Here is a 15,115-nt window from a genome sequence, read left to right on the forward strand (position 1 = left end):
AACTCGGACGAATTCCGTCTTTGGTCGCGTCAATTCTTTCGACTCGCGTTGGAGCGCAGTTCCTTCATATATATATTATTGCACAAAATATTATCTTCACCACCAAAAGTAGATGGGGGTTGTTTTCACCCCTGTCTGTCTATTTGTGAACAGGTTATCTGAAAAAGTTGTGGACAGATTCGGCCAAGATTTTATGAAGAGGTTGGTGAAGATCCGTATCAGGATCCGATAATTTTTGAAGTAATTCATCACTATTGAGAGATATAGCGAAAAACAATATATAGCACAATATCTCAAAAAGTTGTGGCCGGATTTAGACTTAATTTTAGGGAAAGGTTGGGCATGTAACACAGACGACATTATTAAATTTTGGTGAATCTGGATCCGAGAATTTAAGTGATTCTTCTTTACCATTGAGAGTTATGGCAAAAAAACAATATGTAGCATGATATCTCAAAAGGTTGCAGATGGATTTGAATGAAACTGGGTGGACAGGTTGGGTGTGTGACAGAGAAGAATCGATTCAATTTTGTTGAAGATCTGAATATGGATCTGAACTATCAGTGGGATACAAAATGTAAACTGTAAACTGTTCAGGTATGCTCTCCACCGAGTTTTTATTTTTATTTTTTTGAAGTATGGACAGTAAAGACTATTAATACCATGGTTCCCATTTGGCAGTCCGCAGCCATTTATCGCTGACCTTTGCTGGTCCCTGTTGAGGAAAAGGTTAAGAACCACTGCCCTCGACCCTTTATACCCGTTAGATCTGCACACCACACAAACATCTATAGAGTCTTGCATTATACAGACTATTGGTTCACGAGTTATCAAACAGAGTGACCACTATATTGGTCATGGGTGTGTGTCTGTCTGTCCGCAGCATAACTACCCAATGATATCATCCGATCTTGATGAAACTTGGGTGGGAGGTTGATATCATGATCTAGTTGTGTCCTGTCGCGAGTGGGCGTATTGCGCCCATTGTGGGCGGAGCCACGCCCGAAAAAGATGTCTTTTTCAGGGGTAATCGAGTTCAAGCTACATCTTCTCCGAGGGAGTTGGTGGAATCTGACAGGGGTTTCGATATTTGGTTAGGCCAATGTCATGTGTCTAGCCCCACGGAGCTCGATTTTTCAATTTCGCCCCAAGGTCAAGGTCACAAGGTCACGAAATTTAGAAAGTCGATTTTTGATGGTTTTATTACATTGTTCGCTTCTTGATAGGGTGAAATGTCGTACATGATCTTATATTATCACATACATCATGAAATACAAGTTTTCCAACAAATTTCAAAATCTTCGACCTTTGACCTTTGAAGGTCACAAAGGTCAAAGTTTCAAAGTTGTCGGAATCGAACCGAAATTTTGGTATTGTGTAGCTAACTAACCTCATAACTGATTATACATTATTTTCTATCTCATTTCAAGGTCAGTAACCTTCGTTTTGACATTTCCGGGCCTGTTTCGGTTATAGTCTGTCCTTTGTCATTGAATACCCTTTGTCAGTGGGTATTCCTTTGTCCGTCCTTTGTCAGTGCAACAGCATTTTCCTTCATTTGATATACGAGGACAAAGTAAAGTGTTGTGATATGATGGAATACAGGAGAACATTCTGTAATAGTACAATTTGAGAACATTTAAGATAGAAGAATAAAATGTTCTAAAGTTACAATATTGTTATGTCGATGTGGTAGTGATATGTAGAGCAGATAGATCTGAATAGGTAACATGCTTCGTCTGTCGCGGTAAGGAAAACTACCTGTAATAAGTTCTTCATGTGTAGACGTTTTGTCGGGTAAGGAGTATACTTGTGACCCTACCAGGAGGTTCGTGTGTTAAGTAGAGTTAGGGATTAAAGAGTAGCGCCCTTGTATGTCTCACCTGGTCAGCCAAACCTTTGTCCCTTTTGGCACCGCAACCACTTAGACACTTAGTTAGGATCCTTATTGCAACACTAAATAACGCCCTCCCCTGACATGACTTAGGAAGGAAACCAGGCCAGGACACCGCCGCATGGCCGCCGCCATTTGCACCTCTGACGGGCCTAACCAGATCGAGTGCCACGTGCTATGACCACGCCACAGGCCTGTGATTCGGTGGAGGCCACTGATTGGGTGGCGCGCCAAGGCTGACGTCACCGCCGCGGAGTGATACGAGGGGCGGCAGGACTTTCGTGGAGTGAGTGAGTTGGTTCAGAGCAGTTGAGTCTGGCAGTGGGTCTTGCGCCGAGTGAGTTTGAAAGAGCAGTTGCTTCTGGCAGCTGAGTCTTGCACCGGGCAGTTGGTTCGAGAGAGAGTGAGTAAGTTAGCAAGCAGAGGAGTTGGCTAGCAGTGGAGTTCGGACAGGGAGAGAATTGTGAGAGTTGCTTCATTGGCTTGAACTTGGCTCGAAGCAGCACTTGGCATGCAGTGGACTCGCGCTCTCTTCCCCCCTTTGCCATTCTTCGTCGTTCTGTGGTCACCCTCGAGTCGAGGGTCGACCTTGTGTGGAGCTCGCGGGCCTGCATTGGATGCGTGGTGCTTGGTGCACGGACCTCGTGGGCGGCGAGAGGATCGGAGCTTGGAGCGAGGCCTGGTGGCAGCCGAGCAGGGCCGTGTTACACGGAAGACGACCAGAGACAGTTAAGACCGAGTTGCGCGTTCACAATTACATGACGTGTTCTTTTCCTTAATTCAAATTCCCTCATCTCGTTTCTGAAATCAGTCGTGTGGGGACGTCCCGATTAGGATATTTATTACCGGCGCGTGCTTTTCCCTGTCCCGATTTTCTTTGCAATAAACCCTTGTATTATTTTCTGTATATATTCCTGAACGCAGTTTTCCGTGCGATTTATTTAATTTGCAGCAGCATTGGAGACGCCCCGAGAACAGGTAAGACTGCAGGGGTCTCGCCGCCACCCTCCATCCCGCGCGCTTTGGTGTAGCTTTTTGGTTCTGGAGTCCGCCATTGAGTTTTCGCCTCAGGGGTTAAGGCCTTCACGATCGGCATCCGTGACCGCCTGATATTAATCAAAGGCGGCCGCGCGACAATTGGTGTCAGGAGTGGGATGTGGTGGAGCTTAATGTCGTGCTTTATGTCTACAAGCTATATGTCGCGCTCTGCACCAATCGCAATTGCACCAAATCCCCCAATTTGATTTTCCAAAACATCCGGAGGGTTGGAGCTCTTTGTTTTCTATAAAATAACTGCTTTTTCTAGAAAATCTCAAGATATCATCGTATCACAAGTCATTTTTTTGCAGAGTCTAGTTACGAAAAATTCCAAGAATCACTCAAATTGACATTTTGGAGAGGTACTTGACAGCTTAATGTTTTGGCTGAATCGTTACCTTCATTAATAGGGCATAGTAGCATTATGGTAGGTGTTGTTGACCCACAGCAGAAGGATTTTTCTTTCAACTTGAGCTTATTCGATCAAACTAGTTATTTTCAGCACTCAGCTGATGTCACATTCAGCCGGCACCGTGCAACAGCATTTTCCTTCATTTGATATACGAGGACAAAGTAAAGTGTTGTGATATGATGGAATACAGGAGAACATTCTGTAATAGTACAATTTGAGAACATTTAAGATAAAAGAATAAAATGTTCTAAAGTTACAATATTTTATAATAAAGCAGATATTGGATGAGAGAGCATTCACAAATTATGAAACACCGGATGATAAAATTGAGGAAAGGAAGAGCAGGGAAGGTCGAGGAGAGATCTCCGCAGGACAAAATCATGGAAAGGCGAGGGTAGAGGAATGTTGGAGGAAGTGGGAGAGCGAGTTTTATTACGAGATCATAGGGTAATAGGAGTTGTTAGTAAATGTAGATTGGACTGAGACCCAAATATGATTTTGGCCTGCCAGTTACATTATCAGCGAGGCATGGCTGTGGGTGCCCCTCCATGTTAGAGCCGGGGACAACAACTGATTATTTGCGAATTATACTATGGGATCGTTAATGTCTACCAGGAAATGCAAGGATACGGGTCGTCAGCTTAGCATCCGCTCGATGATGCACCGTGCCTATGAAGCACCGATCTGACAGTTGATAGTCAGATCAAGAATGAAACCCAGATGAGAGAGCTTCAATGGAAGTGCACTACCTCTGCACACTACTGGATACATGATACAAGGGGAGGAGCTAGTGTCAAAAAACACCATCTTGCATAAACAACATACAAACGTCTCACTATGCAAGAATACTATAACAATCAGATCCAGTGGCGTAATTGTTAGTGTCCGCTCATGAATCCGGGGGCTCGGCGGTTTGACCCCAAACCCCGGCCGAGACATATCAAAGACCTTTAAAATGGTACGAACTACTTCATTACTTAATGCTCAGGATTTAAAAAGTATAGAGAACGGACAAACAACCATAAGTTGGTAACCATTGCACAGGATTGATGAGAATAATGGCCTCTTCCTGTGTTGAAGCTCCTTTTAAGGTAAAACACCTTACCCAATGCAATGTTTAAGTTTATATTTAAATTTAAATAAAATAAAGATTGTAACGGTCGTATAAAAAAAATAATTCTGAAAGCTTAATGCCGTTGACGCAGCGTCTATTACACCATCTTATTTAACACGTTACATTAGCTCTTCGTGCTTGTTGTTTGTGTCCTTTATGACATCCTGAGAAACAGTAAGCTTCCTGCTCGGAATAATTTTCAATTTTGTTTGACTGCCAGACAGGCCGACAGGTAAAAATATTATTTCACTCATCTCTACGCATGTGCGATCAGGACAAATTCGGAGTCAAGGTATGTTTCACTACTAGTTTGTTTTCCAATTTGTGCTCAAAATAAAAATTTCAATTCAAATAAGTTGTTCCTCGATCATATAAGCTGACATTTGTGGACGGCAGACGGTCGGACAGACAGAAGTGAACCAATTGCTTAACCCCGCTTTTCACATCGTGTGCACGGGGTATATATGTGGAAATACCATACGTGGTTGACTCTAAAATCCATATCAATGCGCGGTAAAAAAAAATTATATTAGCAATCAAGCGCCTTTTGCAAATACCCTTTTCAGCACAATAACCGAGGTGCACGACCGCTCAATGGACTTTTACAATTCCCCTTACACTAAAGCACAAAAATAAAGTTAAATGGCTGTAAAAGAAAAATGACTGTAGTATTTGCATGATCTACACATGTCATTCTGGCCCACTGGAAAGGGGACGGCTAGCTGAATCGTCTCACATGGTCGAGTAGCGTAACCCAGTAGGTGACCGGTCCTTTGACACATCGAGAGTGCCTCGAGGGTCACCACTATAAACATGACAGACATGAGCTAATTGGCTGCTTTGGGCACAAAATTGGAATTTGGCCAGGGAGCCGGCACAGCATGGCCTACTAGTTGTCGAAGGCCACTGTGGGATCTTTCATGTTGTCCGACAAATGTTGGCAGATGGGACACCCAGTTTAGCATCCACTCTGAAGGAGGTGCACCGATTAATGCAAAGCGCTGCTTGCAAAGTACCGAACCACCTTTCGAGGCCATTTTTCCCCACAGAGCGGGGGTTGGCCTTTTTGGGCACCTTGGTCCCCTTTTTGAAGCAATATTTTATGGCTGGATGCCCTTCCTGCTGCCAACCTTGTTGGTCGCCTCTTGCGACACACAGGGAATTACCAGTGAGCTGGTACTCAATTTGCCCCCCTCGGAAGGATGACAGGCTGAGTCCACCCCCTGGTGTTAATTCCGCGATCGACCGGGATCCCAAGCCGGCACCCTAACCGCTAAGCCAACACCAGGCTTTGCTTGCAAAGTACATAGGTGACAATTTGTAATGGGGTTGGGAATTGAACGAAGACAAGACAGGTGAAAGGTATACTGAGCTCTTATTTCAGGCCTCATCTTTGCATAACTGGCATACATGTTCTGAACTGTTCCCATTGCACCTTAAAGTGTAAAATGTCTTATTAAAAAGCTTGACAATTGGTCTACTATGTATCACAGCTAACATCATGTTGGTCAATGAGAAAATTGCCGATATTATGAACTCGCACTGCAATCATAATATTTTAATCGTATAATATGAAGGTGTAATTTTTAGAGCATAACGCACCTTCCTTGATCATCCCGACAGTGAGACATTTCTGAAATCGACAGTACTGACAACGATTTCTGCGCCGCTTGTCCACAGGACACGCCTTGCTGGCGAGGCACACGTACTTGGCATTTTTCTGCACCGTCCTCTGGGGGTGAGTGGAGAGGAGGGTTGACGAGGGGTTATACCGTTATTGTGTGTATATGCTTGCAGATGAATATGCTAGGGAATGCTAGCAGATGGGTCTCCAGGTTGTCGTCCATCCGAGGGGCGGCACGCTCATCGATACAATCTTTTTCTTCCCTATGCAGCACAAGGCTGCGGGGTAGCTTCATTGGCCGAGAGTGTGGTTGTGCCGCTGATGCAATGCCCTCTGCTGGTTTTCGCAGGAATTTGTAATTTGTTCACGGTGCTGGCGATAGCTCGCCTACTCTTCACAAAAGACAACGTGGAATATTGAACGCCCCCCAAACTAATTCCGGCAGATGGGACACCCAATTTAACGTCCATCAGAGGGACGACACATACATGAATCACCAGGCCTGTGAAACACCAGGATAACAGTTATATCTGGGTCAGGATTCAAACCCAGGGTAGACAGCCCAGAGGTGAGTGTTAAAACTCGTTCAAAAACAAACAACTTTAACTTTAGTAAACCCAATGTTTTTAACAATGTCATGAACCACATCAAACTCAACTTTAACTTTAGTAAACCCAATGTTTTTAACAATGTCATGAACCACATCAAACTCAACTTTAACTTTAACTTTAGTAAACCCAATGTTTTTAACAATGTCATGAACCACATCAAACTCAACTTTAACTTTAGTAAACCCAATGTTTTTAACAATGTCATGAACCACATCAAACTCAGCTTTAACTTTAGTAAACCCAATGTTTTTAACAATGTCATGAACCACATCAAACTCAACTTTAACTTTAGTAAACCCAATGTTTTTAACAATGTCATGAACCACATCAAACTCAACTTTAACTTTAGTAAACCCAATGTTTTTAACAATGTCATGAACCACATCAAACTCAGCTTTAACTTTAGTAAACCCAATGTTTTTAACAATGTCATGAACCACATCAAACTCAACTTTAACTTTAGTAAACCCAATGTTTTTAACAATGTCATGAACCACATCAAACTCAACTTTAACTTTAGTAAACCCAATGTTTTTAACGATGTCATGAACCACATCAAACTCAACTTTAACTTTAGTAAACCTAATGTTTTTAACAATGTCATGAACCACATCAAACTCAACTTTAACTTTAGTAAACCCAATGTTTTTAACAATGTCATGAACCACATCAAACTCAACTTTAACTTTAGTAAACCCAATGTTTTTAACAATGTCATGAACCACATCAAACTCAGCTTTAACTTTAGTAAACCCAATGTTTATAACAATGTCATGAACCACATCAAACTCAACTTTAACTTTAGTAAACCCAATGTTTTTAACAATGTCATGAACCACATCAAACTCAACTTTAACTTTAGTAAACCCAATGTTGTTAACGATGTCATGAACCACATCAAACTCAACTTTAACTTTAGTAAACCCAATGTTTTTAACAATGTCATGAACCACATCAAACTCAACTTTAACTTTAGTAAACCCAATGTTTTTAACAATGTCATGAACCACATCAAACTCAACTTTAACTTTAGTAAACCCAATGTTTTTAACAATGTCATGAACCACATCAAACTCAACTTTAACTTTAGTAAACCCAATGTTTTTAACAATGTCATGAACCACATCAAACTCAGCTTTAACTTTAGTAAACCCAATGTTTTTAACGATGTCATGAACCACATCAAACTCAACTTTAACTTTAGTAAACCCAATGTTTTTAACAATGTCAGGAACCACATCAAACTCAACTTTAACTTTAGTAAACCCAATGTTTTTAACAATGTCATGAACCACATCAAACTCAACTTTAACTTTAGTAAACCCAATGTTTTTAACAATGTCATGAACCACATCAAACTCAACTTTAACTTTAGTAAACCCAATGTTTTTAACAATGTCATGAACCACATCAAACTGAACTTTAACTTTAGTAAACCCAATGTTTTTAACAATGTCAGGAACCACATCAAACTCAACTTTAACTTTAGTAAACCCAATGTTTTTAACAATGTCATGAACCACATCAAACTCAACTTTAACTTTAGTAAACCCAATGTTTTTAACAATGTCATGAACCACATCAAACTCAGCTTTAACTTTAGTAAACCCAATGTTTTTAACAATGTCATGAACCACATCAAACTCAACTTTAACTTTAGTAAACCCAATGTTTTTAACAATGTCATGAACCACATCAAACTCAACTTTAACTTTAGTAAACCCAATGTTTTTAACAATGTCATGAACCACATCAAACTGAACTTTAACTTTAGTAAACCCAATGTTTTTAACAATGTCATGAACCACATCAAACTCAACTTTAACTTTAGTAAACCCAATGTTTTTAACGATGTCATGAACCACATCAAACTCAACTTTAACTTTAGTAAACCCAATGTTTTTAACAATGTCATGAACCACATCAAACTGAACTTTAACTTTAGTAAACCCAATGTTTTTAACAGCCATGAACCACATCAAACTCAACTTTAACTTTAGTAAACCCAATGTTTTTAACAATGTCATGAACCACATCGGCACAAGTTTACATCGCTCAAAGAGAAAGAAAAATATGAGGCACAAGTGAAAGTTTTGGGTTTGAAAAAGATCAATGAGAAAAACAAAACTGTTTCTTCATCATTGTGCAACAACTTTATCTGAATTTGTATTTTTCTCTACAAAGTAAAATTTTAACTCGAACACCGGAACTGAAGAATCAACCAGTTTTATTTGTTTGATCTATTGATTCTTTGCTTCTAGGCCAGTATGGGAACATTCCATGCTCTTGTCATATCAAGGACGGAGCTGGGGGTGGGGGACGAGGGGGAGAGTGGGTGAGGTTTTGGGCCCACAGAGGCAGCGGGGGTCGATTCAACCCCCCAAAAAAGCCGTCACATGGCAAAAAATGATTGGTTTCCTCAAAAAGAGTAATTAGTCTGTGATTTTGTTTTCCTGTTCGTGTTACTTGTGATAACAACATCCCATCTCTGCCCGATGGGTTAACTTGCCAGTGCATCATGGATGATGGGCTCCTCTTTTTGAAAATGGCCGCCACGTCCCCGCATATTTACACTTTTCTTTAATTGTAAAGACAAGCGCTTCAAGCAAGATGGTGTAAAAGAAGGAATCATGGAAGTTGGGCATGTTGAATTACACGAAGTAAAACGCTTTTATCTTACAAACCTGCAGTTACAATCAGTTTTACAACATAAAGGGTGTGGCAAACCACCCAACAAAGAGCATAAATCATATTACGCTGAACCGAGTCATTTGGTTAACAAGGAAAAATGCAACTTCACAGAATTTCAATTCACTATAATTTGTTATTATTGTTTCCAGTTTTATTATGAGGGGCCTTCAAAAAGTTGCATGAATGAGATTTTTACAATAGTGCGAGACATGTATATAAATAAATAAACAAACTTTACTGTATCTTCCAATTATGGCTGGCAGGATAGCCTAGGCCCTAAAGGTGTGCGCGCTCACCTCTGGGCTATCTAGCTTGGGTTCAAATATCGGTTCAGGTATTAACTGACGTTTTGTATTCAGGGCGAGGCCTCATTCAGGGCGTCTAGGCCCTAAAGGTGTGCGCGCTCACCTCTGGGCTATCTAGCCTGGGTTCAAATATCGGTTCAGGTATTAACTGACGTTTTGTATTCAGGGCGAGGCCTCAACTCGTGTGCCATCCCTTGGGGCTTGGATGGACGTTAAACTGGGTGCCCCGTCCGCCACCGTTTGTTGGTGGACATTACAGATCCCACGGTGTCCTTCGTGAAGAGTAGGCGAGTTATCGCAGACTGAACAAATTACAAATGCCTTCCCTGACTGACTGCAAGGAAGGCAGTGGCAAACCACCCAGCATAACCTGTACCAATAAACTGCTTCAGCAAAGAGAGTGAATGGCACATTGGTTGGCATGCCATGACAAAGAGCATGGCATGGCAAAGAGCATGGCAAAGAGCATGGCAAAGGGCATGCCAAAGAGCATGACATGGTACATGGCAAAGAGCATGGCAAAGGGCATGGCAAAGGGCATGACAAAGAGCATGGCAAAGAGCATGGCAAAGAGCATGGCAAAGAGCATGGCAAAGAGCATGGCAAAGGGCATGACAAAGAGCATGGTAAAGAGCATGACATGGTACATGGCAAAGAGCATGGCAAAGGGCATGACAAAGAGCATGGCAAAGGGCATGACAAAGAGCATGGCAAAGAGCATGGCAAAGAGCATGGCAAAGAGCATGGCAAAGGGCATGACAAAGAGCATGGTAAAGAGCATGACATAGTACATGGCAAAGAGCATGGCAAAGGGCATGACAAAGAGCATGGCAAAGGGCATGACAAAGAGCATGGCAAAGAGCATGGCAAAGAGCATGGCAAAGAGCATGGCAAAGGGCATGACAAAGAGCATGGTAAAGAGCATGACATGGTACATGGCAAAGAGCATGGCAAAGGGCATGACAAAGAGCATGGCAAGAGCATGGCAAAGAGCATGGCAAAGAGCATGGCAAAGGGCATGCCAAAGAGCATGACATGGTACATGGCAAACAGCATGCCAAAGAGCATGACATGGTACATGGCATGAAGCTTTGCTCTTTGTTTGCCCTTTCTCTGTGCATGGCATGAAGCCGTTTGTCACATTTTAAAATAAATAAATAAATCAATGTGACTGCATTAAACAGGCAGTGACATCAATTTATGGCATCAAATGCAGATGATATTTATCGGCCTACTTTGATTAATATTATGTGGTAAGTTGCATTTGACTCTGGGTACACAATATGTACCAGTAAATGGGGATCTGTGATGCATAACACAGGGTTTGCTATGTTATTGCTGATGTAGCGGATGTTGTCGCTATGATGTTGTTTCCAGCATAGTAGGTGCCATGCTCAGTGCTCACCTTGAAAAAGCCTTTGCAGCCCTCACATGTGCGCACACCGTAATGCTGACATGCCGCATTGTCCCCGCAAACGGCACAAGATCCTTCCCCAATTGGCGGGCTCCGTGCTGTGGGGAACGGTTCCGCAGTCATGGTGTGGTTTAGGGGAGCGGGGAACCCGAGGGACAGCGCACTCGACGTCATCATGGTGTGGGGCATGGCGAACGAGTGCTGGTATGAGACGTTCCGTGCTTGTAGCAATGGAGGTAGTGCCGGAGGGTGTTGTTGGTGATGGTGTTGCGGCGGTGTGTGTGGACCCTCGTATGGTACGATTCTCTGCGGTGGCGTCAGGTATGATCGCTGAACTCCAGGCCGAACGCTCAACAGCGACAGAGATAAAGGCTCCTTGCGGACGGAGGTTACCGAACATCCCTGGTGTGCAAACGAACTATGGTCGCCTTCGTCCCAAACCTGACCGTGAAGGCCAAACCCAGGAGGACTCGATGGAGGTGAGGGCTTCATATAAAGTCCCGTGAGTGGTGCAGGGGCATGGTGCACTCCAGGGGTTAGTCGGGACGGTTGCTCAGACAGGGATAAATAAGAGCTAGAGGGACAGCCAGAGTGCATCTTGACTCCCTGAAGCTCGGAAGCAGACGAGGGGTTTGAGACCGTCTGAAAAGGGCAGGAAGGCTTCATGTCATAGCAGTCTTCAACAAAGGAGAAGAAGCTAGGTAGAGACGTGGTCACGGACACATCAGGGGCAACTATTGGGCTGTGGACATGAAGAAAATCCGCACTGCCTGTTTCAGACACTGGGTCAAGGACATTCAAAGGAGAGAAGGTGTCCACGGTGGTCCGGGTGCTGCCCTGTGGGACAGTACCATGCTGAGCTTGCACACATGGCATGCCTGCAATGACAAGGGAACAGGCGTAACCATGGGTTGGGTTCCAATACATCGTTCTCTCCCTAGCCTCTGGCTATGCAACTATACAAATTATCTTTACTTAGGCTGCAGGACAGGACATGAAATGCACAAGTGGAGACAGAGACAGGAAGTCACTACGGTGTAGAAGAGGGGTAGACATACTTTACAGACAGTTCACAATTTGTTCTGCAAGGGCTTTGTAGTGGAATTTGTTCAACGTGATGATATATTGGCTCCCCAAAGAATGAATGATGATTTGGGAAATCAATACAATATTTCATCAGCTCGAGTATATATATATATCCAGACGTATAATCCAGTATAATCCAGGCGATTCCATATAATGAGTGGATACCAGAGGTAATGTACCGTGTGGCAGACGGTGCTTATTGCTCCCATTAAGGTACAGCGAGAGCTGGATGGGATACCTTAATGGCGGTTCACCACTGATCGTATGAAATCGCATAATAACTGATATGTATATATATATATATATATATATATATATATATATATATATATATATATATATATATATATATATGTATTCATACATACATACACACACCTTATACTATAAGAGAGCCATTTGTCTGTGTGTGTCTGTGTATGATAGAATTGTGAGGAACAGAAATTAAAAAACAAGATGTGTGTGTGTGTGTGTGTGCGTTGCCGTTTTTCTCAGAGATGGCTAAACGAATCTTCGTCAAACTTTCGGAGATTCATCAGTGAGTGCCTGGGAGTGTTTGAAGCAAAGTATTTTGAAAAAAAGAAAAATTGCAAAAAATGTTTTGATTTTGATTTGGGGGGATTTTTTTTTAATCGCTCTGTAGTGCATGAGCCTTTGTAGCTGTGTAAAAGGAAATATTAAATTATTCCCAATTAGTGTGCGTTATTATAATGCATAATAGTAAATATGAATCTTCCTTAGTAGGTGTACGGAAGTGTTTTAGGCACCCAAACAAAATAGGAAAGAAAAACAAATCGACGTTGGGTAACGTCGGATACTCCTGCTCGTATAGACATATCCATATATATATATATATATATATATATACACACACACACACACACACACACACACACACACACACACATATATATATATATATGTATGTATGTACATATTTATACGCACACACACTGGTGTTGTGTTGGCTTAGCGGTTAGGGTGCCGGCTTGGGATACCTAGGATCCTGGGTTCGAATCCAGGTCGATCGCTCAATTAACGCCAGGGGGGTTGACTCAGCCTGTCATCCTTCCGAGGTCGGCAAATTGAGTACCAGCTTGCTGGGATGAATGATCACGGTGTGTACCCCGGTTTAGAATAGGTACACTGTATCCCTGCGCATCGATAAGAGCGTGACCAAGGGTTGGCGTCAGGAAGGGCATCCGGCCATAAAAACATTGCCTCAAACAGGGAACCATGATTGTCATGGGGCCCGCAAGGCGAACCCCCGCTCTCGCGGGGAAAATGGCTCTAAAACGATCATTCATATATTCATACACTCACACCTACATATGTACTGGCACATGTGTACACACACACACACACACACACACACACACACAATGGAGGTGAATACTTTGAGATCCCGTTGGTCTCCGTTCCATCTCCCGAAACCAATCCACGTGTGGAGATAGCAGCAAACAACCGCAACTTGCACACACACACACACACACACACACACACACACACACACACACACACACACACACACACACACACACACACACACACACACACACACACAAAAAGAAACTGTGCATTGTTAAAACTCTGTCTGAATTGGAAAATATAACAACAATGTAACATCTCCATGTAAACTTTAATAGGTGGATTACGAGACCATAACAAGACGGTAGAACTGCATTTATAATGTCCATCACAATGACATAACGAGTCCAAGTTCGGAGCAGGGGTCAAGCGACAGTGACACAAAGTCAACAAGCATTGTGAGTATTGCGCTGCAATACATGTCCCCTACCGGCAGTCTGTCGTCCGGAAAACTGTTGGGGAAATTACCAAGGGTTATTCACCCACAGGTTCTGAATCGTTCCCAATCGCTAATTACCTCAGGATGGGCTCACCTGTGATTCGCACTCGGGACTTCGATTTATACACCTTGCAGACAGGTCAGCAGAAGCACGAGAAAAGAAGTTGTTGATAAAGAACCTTTGGAGTCGCTAAATATCAGTAATTTATTATATTTTCCGGTTCACGATCAATGATCGATGTGTGTATATATATGTATATGTTGCTCGGCTTGGCTCCGCCCCTCCCGAAAGCGCGCGCTGTGTCGCGCTTTTGACGTTCGCGAGACGAGGCTGAGGGCGCGCGGTGCAGCTTGAGGAGAATTCTAGAATAAACAAAGTGCCATAACTTTGTCAAAAATAATCGAAACGTCGTGAAGTTCGAACTTGATCTGTAACTTATCATGAGGAAACCATGTGCCAAGTTTGAAATCATTAGGATTAAGAGTTTAGAGAAAAAAAGTCCGGAAGGCTGTTATTTGCGTGACAGACGGACTGACAGACGGAGGGACGGCGTGCAAACCTATAGTCCCCTCCGGTGTACACCGGTAGGGGACTAATAACGGGTATGCCCACCATTAGCATCGATAACGCAGATCGACCTGGAATGGTCTGCGCAGTGGTCACTGCAGTCTGGAACCTGGTGCGGAGATGAGTCACCCGTATCCATCTGTCCTGTGTTGGCGTCGTCACACGTGGACGTCCTGAACGTGGGCCATCGGCAACGTCATCAGTGTTCTGGTAACGTCTCACCAATGCAGAAATGGTGTTTTGGCGACGATGGAAATGCACAGCCACTTGACGGTGAGACATTCCCCCACGGGTCATCCCAATGGCCTCACGACGCTGTGCAGTTGAGCCGTGGCGTGACGTGCGTTTCATTAGCCACTTAATTTTTTGAACGATTGAAAATCAAACAATTAACCTTCCCAAAGTTAAAGCAGTTTGTGACATTCATGTACTCTATGCAGTTTCTCACGATGCACATGCAAAAACGTGTTGCACGTGCCCATACCGAAACCATTGACGTCACGAAACGTGGCGCGTGCATACCTGTTGAATTCACTTCACTAATTGCCGTG

At 43.0% G+C, this 15,115-nt stretch overlaps 1 protein-coding gene across 4 annotated transcripts in view; it reads right to left on the reverse strand.

Annotated features, from left to right (window-relative positions):
* LOC137438203 (putative nuclear hormone receptor HR38) overlaps nucleotides 1–15,115 on the reverse strand; it is a 53,789-nt gene that overhangs the window by 27,808 nt on the left and 10,866 nt on the right. For 3 of the 4 annotated variants that reach the window (XM_068133252.2, XM_068133251.2, XM_068133254.2), the window contains 2 exons: nucleotides 11,095–11,981; nucleotides 6,061–6,190 (listed from right to left, as the gene is read on the reverse strand). In XM_068133252.2, coding sequence (XP_067989353.2) covers nucleotides 6,061–6,190; nucleotides 11,095–11,981 — 1,017 coding nt within the window. Of the gene's footprint in view, nucleotides 1–6,060; nucleotides 6,191–11,094; nucleotides 11,982–14,090; nucleotides 14,488–15,115 lie in introns of those variants that run through there. The other variant, XM_068133255.2, reaches the window with a different exon arrangement.

Source organism: Myxine glutinosa, chromosome 12 (genome assembly GCF_964187855.1).
Source record: "Myxine glutinosa chromosome 12, kmMyxGlut1.1, whole genome shotgun sequence".
Classification (NCBI taxonomy): Eukaryota; Metazoa; Chordata; class Myxini; order Myxiniformes; family Myxinidae; genus Myxine; species Myxine glutinosa.